We start from the raw sequence: 17,189 nt of genomic DNA, 5'->3' as shown, positions 1-17,189 counted from the left end.
AGAATAGAAAATGTAGCTGTAAATCATAAACTGTAAGATCAAAACGCTCATGTTATTTAATCCCAGCACAAAACAATAAGACAATTTTAAAACTGCCCCCAGAAACGTGTCTAAATCGGGTTTGTCCTTAAATTATTATTTTAATTTCTCAGCACAAGCGCACTGTCTGCTTAACGCAATATTCAGAGATAAGAGCCTCATTTATGATCTGCAAGGAGAAACACAACAAAGAAATAAAAGATGATGCAAAAGAATGTGTCTGCGATACTCAAGACAAAACATCGGATGAGAAATTCACTTCTGAAAATTGGAAGGAAGGCACTCGACTTGTTTTGTCTCCAAGGAAAGATGTTTTTAGATATTAAAGATTATAAGAAAGATTGTAAGGCCATTTCAATAGCAAATGTCTCACGAGAAACCAGGCAGCGTCAAGTACCTGACAAAACATTAGCCGGAAGATAAAAGCTTCTTTACTTAACATCCTCAGCGCTGATGTATTCATCCTGCAATACGCAGATTTCTGTCCAATCACATGAGAGAATACATTCTGCGGCTAATCAGCAATCATGTTTATGCCTGTGATTTATCTGAAGCTTATTGTCTTTTAGTCTTCAAGATAAAGATCGCTCTTTTCTTCTTTTAACAGGTTGTAAATTGAAGTTGGCTCCTGATGAATGCAGTGGTTTAAGTCTTACTCCATTAGTTTCAGTTGGGAACACAGTTCAGGATACCTGTCGGCAGGCAGAAGATACATTAGCCTTGTCGTACCAATAGGGTTTAATCACGTACATGCAGCCAAGCGCCTCACGTGGGCTTCAATACACAAATATCCCTCGAGCTTTAAAAAGAATAGCCAGGAATGATGACAAAATCATAATCATCACAGATGGATGAATCAACCGCGGGTTTAGATAAACCTGCTGTGTGAGGATCTGTTGGGCGAGATAAGACTGATCTCTCTTTCTCTCCGCGAGCTGCAGGCCTTGTGATTATCTGCTAAATCAAACGCGTGGGGATCAACTTTTGTGTGTGGGTTGAACAGGACAGAGCTGCACTCGACGCTGCTGCAGGGTGGGAAGATGCATTCTGTTACTAAACACATGTATTCGATCTGCATCCAGTCAGTCGAGCCCGTCTAACTGAGACCCGCCAATGAAAACATGCGCACGGATTGTCTTTCAGCTTGATTAAAACACGAGAAGAAGTGACGTTTATCACGCCGCTGTCAGATGAGATACATGGCTTTGTTGGCACGCTTCCATACGTACAGCAAAACGACACACGCATACACTTTAGCTATTATTCGAAGGATTTCTTCAACAGCCACACAAATCCTACCCAGTAAGCCATTACTGAGACGGATAATAAAAAAACAAATTAGCCTCTTCCCACTCCTTTTTCTGAATTATTGCACTGCGGTTGTGGCACGGCTGATATTGAACGCTCACAGGGAGGTGATGATCATGAATGTAAACACTCAGCGAATATGAGAGCTTTGAGCCGCGTGGCCATCCATAGATAAACAACCTCGGACTGATGTAATGAACCAGTGCACTTTGACCCCAAGGAAGACACAAAGAAAACAGTTCTCCCACACTTCGCCCGCAGCGTCAACAGTCTGATCTAGAAATTACAGCCTTGCAGCTTGACTATATCCTTGATATGAAGCCCGCAGACTCACTGGTAGCCTACGCAATGCAGTTCTCGTCCCGGGGACCATCTGATTCCTCAAATTACTTTCACAGGCTGTCATTTCTTATATAAAACATCCCCGGATTTGGGGAAGATGCAGGTAAGAGGCGTAGAAAAAGCGAAACGGGGAGCAACAATGCCTTTGATAGCAGAACAGGCATGTCTGCTTAAATGCTCGGGGAAGCTCAAGCGTGTCAGGACTACAGATCCTTTGGGAAATCAAGACTTGGAGGAAGGCAGACGCTCTGGAAAGATCCCCAGCTCTGAGCGCTGAGATCTGACATTTTGAAATGTGAAGTTTTGGACCACCTGCTGTAAACGGAGGTCCATTCTGAGGCCTGATTAGAAAGCATTTGTCTTGTTACATCTGGTGCTCGGCTCTGGTTCTTCTGCTGAGAATCTCTCCTGTAATGAGATCAAGCTCTGAGCGATCGCTGTGTGATGTCTATGTCTCCATTCATCTTCTGACGCTGAATTATGCAGCGCCGATCTGTTCTCTGCAAAAGCTGTTCTGAAAAAAATAAATATTTGACATCATTTCCAATAGGCTTTAGAACCCAAGGAGATCTTGTAAAAGCTTGCATTAGTGATTTGAGGACGAAAGGCCATGAGAGACTGATGTGATGAGTGTGTGGGGGGCTCACAAAACAGAAGAATGGGTAACACTTTATTTTAATAGTCCACTTTAGATATTCTCGAGTTAGTAGACATGTAGTTGCAAAGTAATGAGAATTAGTTGAAATGTAGTTGCAAGGTTCCTTATAGTTAATAGGATGCCTAAAGTGGACAATCAGAATAAAGTGTTGCCAAAGAATGCATTACAACAATTTTAGATGTTACAAAATGTTTTAATGCAGAAAACGTCATCTATTGATTGGGAGAAACAGAAACATTACTGCTGCAAGCTGTCGGGATTGTTGTAAAAACTTTTTTTTTTTTTTTTAAGAATTATTAATTTAAACATTTCCATAGGCTGCAGATTCAGACTATTAAAAGCGCATGGGCACAATCTTTTCCTCTGAGTAATGAATGATCTACTGTCCTTCACATAAATGATTAGCTCGATACACAACATAATGTAAAGCTGTTGTGAATTTCACAGCTTCCAACAAAATGGCCACTCTGACCCTGCAATGCAGTCTATGACAAATACGGAGAGTTTAGCTTCTCTTAGTTCAACAACTGCAGCACAAAACAGCAAGTTGAGGTTGAATTCAGGTAAATGACAAAAAACATCTTCTCCACATGACGGGTGAGGACTTCAAGGGACAGTTTTACAGCTGTATTTAACATATGATCCGTCACAGAGCTCGTCTTCATCCTGTCACTCACACATGAACATCTGCATGCATTGTTAACATAATACTGCTGTCAGGAAAAGACTGTCGCTTTCTTTCACCCTAACGTTCCACTCAATTCTTGAATGTCTTCTATGAACAGTTCGAGGGGAAAAAAAGCAAGTTTTTTACTAGCTTTTGTCCCGCAGGACTTAATTATTTCCAACACCTTATTATGCTTGTCCCTAGTCAAAATATTGTATCCTCTGGCATCATCACTCTGAATGCCAGCTGCTCATTTCTGGAGGAAGATCTCCACGGTGTGGTGGGAATCTATGAAACATTACTGAGGCATGCTTTTACTTCTCACATTGATTATTTAATACAAGAAAAGGCTGTTATAATGAGCTCATATGCACTCATACATTAGAAAAGAAGATATAAATGAATGTTTTTGCTCCCTTTGTGGTGCCTTTTTAAATTATTTTATTCTTACAAAATGCATGTCTGCAGTTGCTCGTGGTTTGCGAAGATCATTAGCGCCATCTGCCGGTCAGACCATGTTAGCAACGGCTTTATTTTATTTGTATATTTTCAAATAAAATATCGTTGTCGTTTCTTTCGATAGTTCATCGCTAGGATGTTTGTATCGTAAACACTTGCGAATATTATTTGTACAATCTTTAAATATACAGCTAGAAAATGTACATTAAATTTACCTTAATTTTTCATCACACATCTCTAATTTTCTAAATCATTCTTTTTTTTTTCCCCCACACACATTGGTGATCTCAATGGTAAGGAGTGTTAGGAATAATAACAGTCAGTCAACCGAGAGGTTGTCGCAATTTTGGTGTATAAAAATAATTTTCACACAAAAGTTTTTTAACATTATTTTTTGTTTGTTTGTTTGTTTGTTTGCACTCATCTACTTAATGGTAATGAAACCCATGACTTTGCGCTACAAACACTGACTGCAGCTACACATTTGTAAAGCGTTCATATGGCACGTTTAGTTTCCTCAAAATAACTCTGCGCGTACACGCGTTAGTTCTGTTGACGTCACAGGCTAGAGGGCGGGGCTCCGAACAGGTGTATATCACAGGTGTAAAGAAAAGTAAGTGCCAGAGAAGTACGAGCCCGTTTAGTCCCGTTGTTTCATGTAGGTGTGCAATGGCTCCGAAGTGTATCGGAGGCTGCGCCGCGTTATTTGTCCTCGGGATTACATTTGATATAATCGGGTTTGCTTTGGTTTTGGTCGGTGTTTTTGCCAATCTGCGATTGGACGGCAGATTTTACGGAGACTTCTTAATCTACACAGGCTCTTTAATAGTTTTTCTCAGTCTTTTCTGGTGGATCATGTGGTACACTGGGAATATTAGAGTTTCCTCTGAGGATGTGGAGAAGAGGACTTTTGATAACTTTGCGCACTGGGCGAGGAAGCTCTCGGAGCGACTGTCCAAAAAGAGGATGAACGGCGAGAAGTGCATGGATGACATTAAGAAGTCGTTGAACGGCGATGTGACACATCACGCTCCGAGGCGGATAACGTGGGAAAACTCCGGAACCGCGGGGCGCGTGAATGAAGCGTACGACCGAAGCTCCGACGCGCCACCGACTGAGAAGACCGTGGAGCTGGAGATCCTGAAGAACCCCGAGATGTTCCTGCAGAGCTGCGGGAAGGCGGAGAGATTTCTCTGAACAGCGACTGGTACGGTGACACTTACCTGCTATCCCTTCATTTTAGAGAATAACCTGGGACATTCGTCTTGAGCAATTTCTTTTACAACTTTTCTTGTGCTGTAGAATATGATAATATCTTTATATTACGAAAATCTATAGCCGACTTTAATAAATCGCCTACTCACTGGCCTTGAATTATTAGAAGTTGATTTAGCCTATGGGGGGCAAGTAAATAAACAGGATGGAAATGTATCGCTAAAGTAGAAATTGAGAGTTAGTCGAAATATTAAAGTGTCATCTGCTCATTTCGAGATTATACATATATATATATATATATATATATATATATATATATATATATATATATATATATATATCCTACTGATTTATATAATTTTATCTAACTGGATAGAGTGTTTTGTACTTAGACAAACCACTAAAACTGATGTTATGAAGACTGAAATCTGTTAATTAGTACTTCATTCTGCAGACATTCACAGTTTTTCTATCTGTCCACTGACTGCACATCTATCGATCTGATCTTTCGGACACTGGGGCTTTAAATAGGGATGGTATCAAAGTCGAAAGTGAATCAAATTCACTTAAAAATTAGAATGGTATTTGCGAGAAAATGTTGAATGTTGAGAAAATGAAGTTTCTGCAGTGACACCTTTGTGTGTGTGTGTGTATATATATATAGCCCAAAAAGAAACAGAGAGAGGGACGGGGCATAACAAAACATAACAGGAATGGCCTCCATAGTATTTGCTTCAGGGTCATATTGCAGTTTGGTGTTGATTACTTAACTTTACAAGATCAAGCTCACTGTAGCTATAAGTACAACTTATTGAGGGCCTATTGATTTACAAAAAAAGACAAATATATTTATATCAAGTGTCGTGGCTGTTGTGGACCTGAGACTTTTTTTAAGCATTGCTGAAAAGCACCGTTAACATAATATTTCACACCTGTACCCTAACAATGTGTATTCCATGAGTATTTGTTGTCTTGAGGATATTGTACACTTATGAAACTTGATGCTGTTCTTATTTCCTCTCAGGTGCATTTTACTTCTGTCCGTCAGAGTCTAAGACGAGGAAAAGCAGCAGTGAGACTGGGATGTTTTAACCAAACCTTCATATTTGGACTGACTGAGAAATGAAGTCATTAATCAGGGATTTTCAATGAGCACTTTACACATGATTAATACATTTGTACTTTTATCTCGTGGAGTGAAAGTTTAATTTAAGATTTTATGTTTGTATTCATCTTTATCAAATAAAGTTTTCAGAAAATAAATTATTCGTCCAGTTAGCTACTTGTTTTTTTGTTATTTAACACAATACGGAAACTTCTCGTTATTTCTAACAAATCTTATTTGATTTTATTCTTCTGAAATGTCTGCATTGTTTTATATAACCCCTTTATTCCGGTTTTACGATTATGTAAAATATCTTGTTTGTTATTAGTCATACAGCCCTGGCAGGCATATGCAGTTGTGCATGAACTACTATTTGAACTCTGTTAAAACAAGCATTACAAATATTCCTCCGCTGACTTTTATTGGGCTCAAAGTATTTTAGGCTCAGACCCGGATCTTTTCAGGAAACCTGTTCACCTGGAAGCGTCTCGCTCTTTTTCCATCTTGCAGCTCTCCAATGACAGGAACGGACTGAAGACCTGTTCGGTGTGTTTACTAGAAACACAGTCAGTTGTGAATTATACACGTACTCTTATCAAACACTGCTAAATCATTGCTTTTCACCTAACATTAGGATTACAAACGGAGAGAAACCCGGCAGACAAATACAAGAGTTTAAAGACACACCCTGCTATTGTGTATCTGGACATTCGAGCCATTAAATCCTCCAGTCTTTCACAATCACAGTAAACGGACGATAAGGGAGAGGAAGGTAACCACTGGAAAGTCATGAAAATCCTATGTGGAAGGACTTGTTTTGCGACATGTCAGACGTGGGGTTTGTTTCGATATGCATTCAAACTCCAGCAGTACAGAGGTCAGTAATCATGCTGAAATAGCGCTCATGTAAACGACCTCACACAATCAAGACTCCTATTATTAATTCATTAGCACGGTCAAGAAATTAGACAACCTGTGCAACAAGCAGAACAAGACGGCCCAGATGGACAACAGGTCATGTTTCCCATCAACACCTGAGGTGTGAGAGATATCAGATGATCCCAACACCTCCGACAAAAACATTGAATGCGGCAGAAGAAAACATCCTCTTGTTCCAGTCACTGTGACCGTCCTGCTGCAGAATATGGCTCTTTAATTATCCTTTAACAAGGTAATGTTAGCTTTGAAGAAATACTGGCTACTGGGTTAAAAACTAAAAAAACATGCATAATAAATACGGAACACTTAAAAGATACTCTGAGCAACAATTAACTCCACTTCATTATATGTTGAACCCTTCTATTTAACAATAAGTTTCTGTCAACAGACTTAACTACAGAATCTTCATCCATGAATCATTTTCCTTTGTTTCCTAACCTGATTCCAATGACTAATCACCAACAACATGAAAAGAAAATGTAGTATATTTCACAATAAATCATTCATGTCCTTAATGTTTTGTGGCAAACCCTCCCTTCTGGGTGTCCTTTAACTCCACAAGGACGGTCAACAAAGCCTTTCACAATAATGGGCCGGCTATTGTTGTCCTACTTTTGATAACAAAAGAACAAGAGGCTTGGTTTTAGTTTTCTCTCGCTCGGAGATGTTGGAGACTGTTGCGATAACATTTATATCATCCTGCACAGAAGTGTCGTACAGTGCCATCTAGACAACGCAAATCATATTCTTCAGCGGTCACATAAATACAGAACAGAAATTATGGAGTTTTTAATTTAATTTATAAAAAATGCATATACCCACTGAAGCTGAACAACATCTACCACTTATTTGTCCTTGTGGAACATGTACTATCTGTGAGACTCTTTCAGTTGTTTGAACAGAATAAAATAATATTAACAGGCAAAGACAACTTCAACACAAAGATAACAAACACAGCCAACGACATCTCGAATATAAAAGGAAAAACAATGGGGAGGAAAGGAAATATCAGAATCAAAAAAAGGTAAGTGCAGTAATGATCCCAAATTGTATAAAATATTATTTTGCTTTTTTTTTTTCTTCTTTCATCTTCTGCAGTTTCCTGCAGTCAGGAAACAAATCAGATACAGCACATTTTCTCAACACGTTCATGCAAGCTGATATATTTTAAAGTACAAATGGAAATATATTTATCTCATAGGCTATTGGTTAAAATATGAAAAAGAGGATGGGAGTAAACATCATTTTGATTTGATGTAATAGCAAATAACTCAAACCCTCAATAGTGTTTTTTTTTTTTCTGAAAAAGAAAAACAAAGTTTGATGATAAAATAAACATGAAGAAACTACATTCATTTCCACGTCTTTAAAAACAAAAAGGAAAAAAAGCAAAAGCAAAATGACCTTACTTCTGCACTGCCTGTTAAGTTGAGCATTTGTGCCTCAGGAAACACACACAAATAAGATCCTAAAGTACACATACGACAAAATACTGCATATCTACTAAAGACTGCATTAGGTAGGTGGACATGGTAGCTAGCTGCCATGAAACAGGAGGAAAAAAAATAATAAAGTAAAAAAAAAAAAACTCCCCACATTTCCCTTTGCCCAAGAGAAGAAAAAAAAACGCTAAATTTCCCATCTGTGAATATGAAGCTGAAATAAGAAGCAGGTTCACATTTTAAGAGCTAATCGGTGTTAAACGATGTTTGGCAAGTCCATATCTGACCTGTCTTTTCAGTCGAATGCAAATGTTCAAGACCTGGGACCATGGGAATCTGGAGCACACATCTGATACACATGCGTGACATTACGTTAATATGTTTATCGATCATTGGCCGGTCGTTTGTTCGCTAACACAAAGGATGTTCGTCTATTTGCTCTCCATTCACGTTCAGCCCAGAGTTCACAGAGACGGAGACCTTCTCTGCTGGGTTACACCCACAATACATTTCATTTTATAACTTCAAGTAGGCTATATTAATATATGTGTGTGCATATATCTGTGAGTATTTACCTAATCATGTAAAAGGCCCTCCGTCCCTCTATCAGAACAGCAACCTCTCTCTTTACTCCTCCACCTCGCATTACTCTCAGCCCGATTCTAATCACTACTTCTCTCCAAAATCCACCGACTTTCATCTCACCTCACTATTTGGCACCTTAGATTCATTAACAGGTGATGTGGCTGCAGCAGGTGCGTGGCAGGCGGGGAGAAACTAAAAATGGGTTGAGGTCAAAGGTCGTGACATGGGAGCCCTAGTCAGTGGCGTTCTGCTTGTCTCTCTCTGCCGTGTCTTCAGTCTTGGCTCTTTTGGTGTCAGGCTGCTCTGCCTGGTCTCCGTTCTGCCGTTTGGTTGGTAGAGATGCCGAGGCCGAGGCGTGGGTCGCCAGCATGTGCAGAGGACTCGCTGAAAAAAAGCAGACGGATTGCGTTAGTTGTGCGCAAGACGAGCTAAAGCAACGCTCTGGGTTCAAAGCTAGAAATTGCCGACTGTAATACATCAGTTTGTAAAAACACAAATGTACTGATGGGAAGATTCATAACCATATAGAGAAGTGTGGAGCAGAAGCCTGTGAGCACTAGTGAAAACGTAGCTCTTTTCCTGTTGTGTGCAAACTGTCCTGCCTGCCCTAAAGCTAACACTAAAATCAACCACTAGGGGCAGCATTTCTTCCTTCAAAGGCTAAGATATCTTTAATGAGCTTTCTGCATCATTAACACTAGTCTTCCTCATTAGAAAATTTGAAATATAATTTTAAGAGTGAGATCATGATTGATTAGTAAGATTACTCACTGAGGTTGGAAACATCACAAATTTATAGAGCTTTTATCTTTTTAACAGTGGATTTGCTTAAACATGTTCATAATTCAAGGAATGTACATTTTCGATTATTCCCAAGAGCCATCAATCAAAGAATCATTATTCAAATTTTCATGTTACGATTAATTGGCAAAGCTTTTATCAAGGTATTATCATGGTACTAAAATTCAGGAAAAAAATTAATAACAGTATAACAGGTTTAGTAACTTTTCATATAAAAATAACTGAACTTTAAAATACAATGAAGCACTATACTACACACACACACAAAAAAAACTGAATAAAATAAAACATTTTACACAGATTAAAGTGCAAAAGATTTATAAAGACCAATAGGTATCACTTTACAACAAGATCTCATTAATTAATCTCAGTTAATGCATTAACATTCACAATGACAAATACATACATTTAGCTACAGAAGTTATTATTCGGTTAAAAAATAAATAATAATAAAATATTACAACTATTAGTTCTTTTGATTTTATTAATTATTGGAATAACCGAAGATTAACTAAGGTTTCAAATAATTTTTAATTGCAGTTAATGTTAATTAAAGAAGCCCTCATGTAAAGTTTGACTGAACAATAAAGAATCAAAAGACTTTCAAACAATATTTAGGTCTTGTTTGAAAATAAATAGTCTATTAGCGAGAATAGCGACATGACTTTCAGATCCAATGTAGTCATCACAGCATCGCTTTATAGTTTCAATCTTTTTGAAAATCCCATTAAAACATTATAAAGATAATGATCCCAACATTCATTGTAACGTTGGGATCAGAAGGAAGGCAATGCATATAATTTTAGTTTTTAGACCGCTTTAGTTTTGAGTTCTGAAACTTACAGGATGATTTCATAGCACAATGACCTCTTATATTTCAAAAGATCAAGGGAATTTTGGTTTCTCTGTTCAGAACCCCTTTAAAACAACGTTATTCACACCTAGACCAACACAATTAAAATAAAAAATAGATTAAGAAAGATACAACTAAATGAAACATTAAGGGAAGCATGGATTGCATTAGATTTGTAACACTACAAAAATAAGTAAAAACTCTAGTTGAAATTAAGATATAACCACCCAGCTTTAATAAATGTTCTAAGTTATGCCATATAAATTATGAATCCTGGCTGTGATTATAATGTAAATACATAGCGATAATGCAGACGTTGGTTCCTGACCTGTATTGCCAGATCCTTGGACAGCAGTGACCACATGCGTCCCGTTCTGAGTGATGGCCTTGACGGGCAGCTGATGCTGGCCAATGGGAGCCTGTTGCACTATAGTAATTGTCTGTATTGGGCTGGACTGGGACGTCTGAAGAATGCGACCTGTCCCACCTATAGAAGTGGTTGTAATAGCAGGCAGCGGCTCCACTTTCACTGAGAAAAATGTAAAAACAGGATTAAAGATTAGTCACTCTCTCTGACATCTGAAATGGTTAATCGACATCCAGCCAGCCTTAATCCAAACCCCTTCATGAAACACCGGATATACATTATCCTGCTCATTACATGGCTACTTGCCACATAAGTAAAGAACTGGACGTGAAATATTGATTAGAGTTAAACTCGGATAAAAAAAAAAAAAAACATAATTCAGCAAATGGCTTTGAGCCAACATGGACGAACAAATTCAGACAACATTTAAGGAAGAGAGTCAGACCACTGATTACAAGGCTTTTCACCAAATGAATAGATACATGGACAAGAAATAGCATCTAAAGTCCGGGAAACACCAAGCTGGCATCAAATAAATAACGCTGCTTTTAAAGTGAAACCTGCTGCAGTCTGTCATTGATGTAAATCAACGAAAAAAAAATCACTCTGATCAATGATTCACTTTTATAACTTGAAAAATACAAAATGAAGCATGTGTGTTTAATATACAGGCTTTAAGTCTGTACAGACCTTAATTCTGCATGCTCACCTTTGAGCTCCTGGAGCTCTCCGTTTTCATGCGGTTCTGCTTTAATGACGCTGGACTGGGTAAACACCGGCTCTGCCATGTGTGTGTTAGCTGTAGACAGTCCGGTTACTGTCGCAACGGAAACCGCAGGGATCTGATGCACCACATGGACCGTCTGCATGACGGGCTGCTGGGATGTGGGGGTGGACACCGGTGTGGCGACGGCGTAGGTCACAGGTTTGATGGTCTGCGGTAGCTGCCTCTGAACTGTGATGAGAACCGGTTGGGTGTTGAGAGGCGAACCTGTGTGGAAACATACGTTTGGTTCAAATGCAGCCAACCAGCAGTGGGAAAACACAATCTGAATGTTGGGTTGCTCTGTAATGTGCTCTAGAACAACGCCCCACACATGATGATTATATTTTAGAGAGATGCTTAAGGACGCTACATATTTACAGGTTTATTTATACAGTGAGCAAACAACAGTAAATGTGATAAAACAAGTCCAATGGGTTTATTACATTAAAGGCTTCCATAGTTTCTCACTAATGGATTTCCATGACTTTTCCAGGCATTTTGTGATAGCTGGATAAGGATGCTTCAAAACTGATTTGATCTGATTCACCAATGAACCAAATTAGGCTGATATGTGAACATTAAACTCAACTATGAACTCGTGCATGAGGAATGACCTTACCTTGAGCATTTTGTGCAAAGCGAGCCTCTTGTATGACTGCTAATTTGGGCTGAATGGCTGGAGCAGGAGTGGAGGCAGGTGTGGGCTCCGGGTCCATAGGAACAGGCGAGCCTTCTCTTGATAAGCTGTCTGGGGTCTGAACGCCACTGGAGTGGGCCGACAGTGCCCCTGTGTGGTTAGGAGACGCTGGAGCGCTCCTGAGACGCAACAGGAAGCAAACTTAATGAATAAACTCAAGTGACATTGTTCATTAAGGTCTGTTTGTTTAAAAGCATGGGAAGCAAGCATTCAATCTCTGGGACCCACACCACCATAAAATAGCAATTTAAGTCTGTTTGTTACAAAGAGTGATTACAATTTAGGCACGATTCATCTAAAATGATAACAGTCTTACAATAACAACACGGGAAGAATACTAATGATTACCTGGATGAGAGTGGCCCGAGTGGGGTCCTAAAACAGGGCACACCGCGCGGCCTGCGCTTGCGGAAAGCTTGTTCGATGAGCTTTCCCTCAGATGAGGGGTCTATTCTCCAGAAAGAGCCTTTGCCCGGCTCCTCTTGAGATCGGGGCACTTTGATAAAATAGCGGTTTAAAGATAGATTGTGACGGATCGAGTTCTAGGAGAGTTAAAAAAAAGCAACAAAAGGGTTAATGTTTTCGCAGCCGCTTAAAGTACAAATTTAATTGAATTTGTTATTTGTAAGGACGAAGCAATTAAAAAGAAACAACGTGGAAAAAAGGGGTCTGCAGAGCTGACACATAGTCAGTAGAGCAGAGCTTTGGAGTACTTCTCAGCTCTTTGGTCATTAAGAGACAATAGCTTTATCTTCTTTAACTTATAAATGTAGATAATCATGCTTTGATGTACCTATCAATCTGACATAAGTTGTGTGTGTATATGTGTATATATATATATATATATATATATATATATATATATATATATATATATATATATATATATATATATATATATATATATATATATATCAAAAGCACAAAGAAAGCATTGAGATTCCTCATGGTATGACCTCTTTAGATATTCTCACTAATTCAGAAAACTACTAACAAGTGCTTGTTACACTCAACTCCATTAAAAAAACTTTTCCTACCAATGCTGTATAATGAATGCATATGACTAATTACATTAAATGACTAAACAGTCTGAAGAGCTGATTGACACTCACTTGCCAGCCCTTGTCTGCTGTCCTGTAATATGGATAATTCTTAGTAATATGTGTATATATTCCATTCAGTGTTAGTTGTTTGTCTGGAGCCATTGTGATGGCCTGAACAATAAGCTGTGCATACGAGTAAGGAGGCTTGGAGTCATCCTGTTAAAGACAAGAAAAAGAGCATTGGGACAGGTTACTGCATTTCAGATTAGACCAGTCTGGTTCAGTAATGTCCACAGGAAGAGTGATATACAAGACATCATTATTCTACACGGCTGCATGCATTTTTTAAACATCTCGTACTTTTGGACTGTCTCCTCCAGACGCTTCCTTGTCATTTTCAGATTGGGAGTTTTCATTGATCAGTTCAGCTGTGAGACCTCGACCCATTTTATAACTGGACAGTCCCGCACCTCGGGGACTTGACGGACAGGAGTTGGCAGCGCTGAAAAAAAAAAAAAAATTACAAATTAGCATGATTTATAAAAATAAAAAAAAACATCCTAATGACACTTAAGTGTCTCCTCTAGAAGCCTGTGTTCTGTAAGTGAACGGTGCATTACTGTGACATCCTAAAGAAGCACAAAATCACGTTCACAGACTTTTACACTAATAGTGTCCTATGAATTCCGCGATGCAGAAAACGCAGACGGAATCGTGGAATCCAGTCATAAAAACAGAATTTACAGTTTAACACGGAATGTCACAGAATTTGTCAAATTTTGAATGAATTAATCAAAAGTAGGTCATTGCACTTACATCAAATCATCATATGGACTAATATCTGCAAATATTAAGCCGGTAAACTATTTAAATATGAATCCTGCATGTTCTGCATGTCTGTGCAAATGAATAGCGCAGAATTAAAAATTAATCGCAGTAATTTCAGCATCTGTCGTCTCTCCAAATAAGGATGAAAACACATGAGGAACATCTCCAGAACTGCTCTGAGAGTCACTTCATGAGCATCTGACCATTTGATTTCAATAAAACTAGCGTCATATCACATCATATGCTGTAGTAGCACATACACAGAACTGTAAAGGTACTGTAACCCGTCAAAATAAAAGTCTGGTTTAATTTAATGAGAAGTATTTGCCAATTGTACTATTGCTATTGTTCAGCAGAATGTACATAGCCCACTACTACTACTACTAAAATGAAACAAACATTTTTTTAAAGGAATAATCACACAACATTTCTTCCATGTTTTATTTTTAATAGTAAATACCCTTTGTATATACCCCATTTTTTCCCAAACGGAATTTGGGAAACTCAACTCAACTCAATCTGAGCAGATGAGTCCTTAGCCATCTTCAAGAAGCAAAGCTAAAAACATCTCTTCCATCTTTATTTGACCCTCTAACTATCTATAAAATAATACTTCCACTCTCTATTCGTTTTTTAACTGCTTGTTTTAAAGACTTGTCATAGCTCTTGCATATTATTGCTCTTTGGTTGGTTTTGATTGCTTCTGTTGTCCTAATTTCTAAGTCGCTTTAGATAAAAGCATCTGCTAAATTACCACTATAAATGCAAATGTTAGAATAAGGCCTTTGGATAAAGGGTCAGTATGAGATGATGAGACAAGGAAGTTGAAGCAGATGCGCTTACCTGATTGTACCTGTTGGAGACGGCAGGGGACTCATCAGGTGGGCGATGTTGTCAGGAATGTTGATGGTCAGCGGCGAGATTTGGGGTTGGACCGCTTTCACAGGAGACTCAGGCGCGTTCCTGCGGTCCCTTTTGTCACTGGACAAGGCAGTGAATGTAATTTTGATATTTGTGCTGGGAAATCGGAAAGTGCACCTACAAAACAGAGAACAGAGCTGGAATCTCAGCCACTTACGCATTGATGGAGTAGCATATTAAAAATACAGCAGACATACTGATTCACAAACCAGCCAGCAACAGAACACAAAAGTAGAGCCGGGTTTATATATGGACACCTGCTTGACCCGATTACACAACAGACACATTTAACCATCAGAAATATATTTAAACCTTTATCCACCATTTAACAGATTAACCCTGCAGCTCGTTCACATATCACATCATATATAAAGCATGAAATAAAAAATGCTCAGCTGTGAACTAAGTGGAATTAATAACTATGATTTGAAGCTCGTCTGATATACATGCACTCCTCTGCAACAACAAAACACAAGGCCATAACTTGCCACCCATTAAACAAAACAAAATCATTTAAAAATGGAATCACTATAAATGTAAATTAACGTACCAAATGCAGCTTTTAAGTCATGCAAGCAATACACTGAATGCAAGGTCAAAATAGTGCGTTAAAACGCATGACTACAATAGATTATTAAAATTATAGTGCATAAAAACATGAATTCTATTAACCAGGCTATTGTTTCTGATGACCATTTCCTATTCTTTCATTTAATCAGTGCCTCAGGCATACGTCATATTTTATTAACTTCCGCGATTTGGGTCAGCTGAGGGCATCAGGAACCGAATGAACCCAAAACACACTGACCATCTGGAATCTTAAAGGAAATTTGTCATGCTTTAGGCGACTAGTGTTGTGTAAACAGACTGAGGGGAACGGTTAGCTGTTGTGCTAATCGACGGCTGCACCGCGAGACGTGCGTAAGTGGCGGTTGTCATTATCAACACGTGCTGCTCGCGAAACAAAACAAATACCGCGAGCGATCGTCGCAAACGCCTTCACGCGGCTGGCGCCGGTCTAATTCAAACCGACAGTCGTTAGCTTACATGCGGGGAAGCTGGAGAGGAGGAGCCCCTCGTCTCTGAAACACCCCGTCCACGAACACCCCGTTTTTGCCGAGGCATCGAAGGTAGAAATCTCCGCCTCCCGTTCCATCCTCGCCGGCGGAGAAAATCTCGAGGTGCCTCCGTGAAATAAAGCTCGAATGGCCCATGCTCACGTCCACGGAGCCTTGTGACGAATTCCGACCGATGGTGACCGAGCGCTTCTTCATCAGATACTCGAATTCTCGGCCCTCGAGCCGGGCGACAAACGACCCTGACATCCCGCTCACCGCCATCTTTATTATTACTCTTGAGACTATCAAAATGAGGCAGCAGACGGCTGATGCTCGGTCGGGAGGGCTGCTTGCAGAATTTAGTGGGGGGGATCGAATCAAAGAATGAGAAATAAACACGAAGGAACGTGCCAGCCGAGGGACAGCGGCTCCAACCCACAGCCGCGACAGAGAGAATGAGAAAACGGTAAACGCTACCAAACAAATCCTGGAGGCGGGGTCGGGTTGATTGACAGCGGTAGTAACCAATAATTCCGCTGCTCTTGAGGAGAGAAATATAATCCACCAATCAGCAGTTAGACGAACAAGCCTAGCGTGTAGCGATGATGTTTGGTTGCGCTGTGTGCTGGCTGACACGCATGTTCGAAGTGGAATATCGGGCGATGATGCTACAGACTCAGACTTTGGCTAGTGATGCTGTCGTTTCTTGGCATCCTACCCACAGAATAACTCTCTTAGACTAAAATCGTGGTCGTACATTTTATGGCGATACAATAATCTACACATCTCTACGGAACTTCGGTTTTCTTGGCAATAATAGTGTTTCTTAATTAACGTTACGCAGCTTAGAAACTGCTCCATTACCCCGTTAGTCTAAGGTGCTTTCGTAATGTTAGTATGCTGCATTGCAGATCAGAGATGAATCATATAAAATGCAAAATCTACTGATCATTGCAAGATTTTCTTTACCATATATTTGAACAACATAAAAGCAGAATCTACTTTGCAAACGTTGGCACGTTTATCACAATAAACACACACACACTTTGGAAAAAAGCAAATAAATTAATGCTAAAATTACTTCCACACACATCTT

At 39.3% G+C, this 17,189-nt stretch overlaps 1 protein-coding gene and 1 long non-coding RNA gene across 2 annotated transcripts; one reads left to right on the top strand and one right to left on the bottom strand.

The window, feature by feature from the left end:
* The first annotated feature begins 3,864 nt into the window (after positions 1 to 3,864).
* Positions 3,865 to 5,951, top strand: LOC127969023 (uncharacterized). Its single transcript, XR_008156209.1, has 2 exons — positions 3,865 to 4,680; positions 5,713 to 5,951. It is a non-coding gene; the product is annotated as an uncharacterized LOC127969023 (long non-coding RNA).
* Positions 5,952 to 7,510: 1,559 nt separating this feature from the next.
* On the bottom strand, positions 7,511 to 16,562 carry foxk2a (forkhead box K2a). Its single transcript, XM_052570575.1, has 9 exons — positions 16,083 to 16,562; positions 14,958 to 15,152; positions 13,647 to 13,788; positions 13,356 to 13,502; positions 12,592 to 12,785; positions 12,166 to 12,362; positions 11,490 to 11,771; positions 10,742 to 10,942; positions 7,511 to 9,143 (listed from the first exon to the last, which is right to left on the bottom strand). Exons 1-9 carry the CDS (start codon positions 16,373 to 16,375, stop codon positions 8,992 to 8,994), a joined length of 1,803 nt encoding a protein of 600 aa, XP_052426535.1. The 5' UTR covers positions 16,376 to 16,562; the 3' UTR covers positions 7,511 to 8,991.
* Positions 16,563 to 17,189: the final 627 nt, after the last annotated feature.

Source organism: Carassius gibelio, chromosome B12 (genome assembly GCF_023724105.1).
Source record: "Carassius gibelio isolate Cgi1373 ecotype wild population from Czech Republic chromosome B12, carGib1.2-hapl.c, whole genome shotgun sequence".
Taxonomy (NCBI): domain Eukaryota; kingdom Metazoa; phylum Chordata; class Actinopteri; order Cypriniformes; family Cyprinidae; genus Carassius; species Carassius gibelio.
The sequence above is the reverse complement of the archived record's forward strand: the minus strand, read 5'-3'. Positions and strand labels throughout refer to the sequence as shown.

Coding starts and splice junctions, on each gene's coding strand:
- foxk2a (XM_052570575.1), bottom strand. CDS start 16,375: ATGGCGGTGAGCGGGATGTCAGGGTCGTTTGTCGCCCGGCTCGAGGGC. Junction 10,943..11,489: donor AGAGCTCCAGGAGCTCAAAG/GTGAGCATGCAG, acceptor CATTTTTCTCAG/TGAAAGTGGAGCCGCTGCCT. Junction 9,144..10,741: donor CCAAGGATCTGGCAATACAG/GTCAGGAACCAA, acceptor GCTTTTTTTCAG/CGAGTCCTCTGCACATGCTG.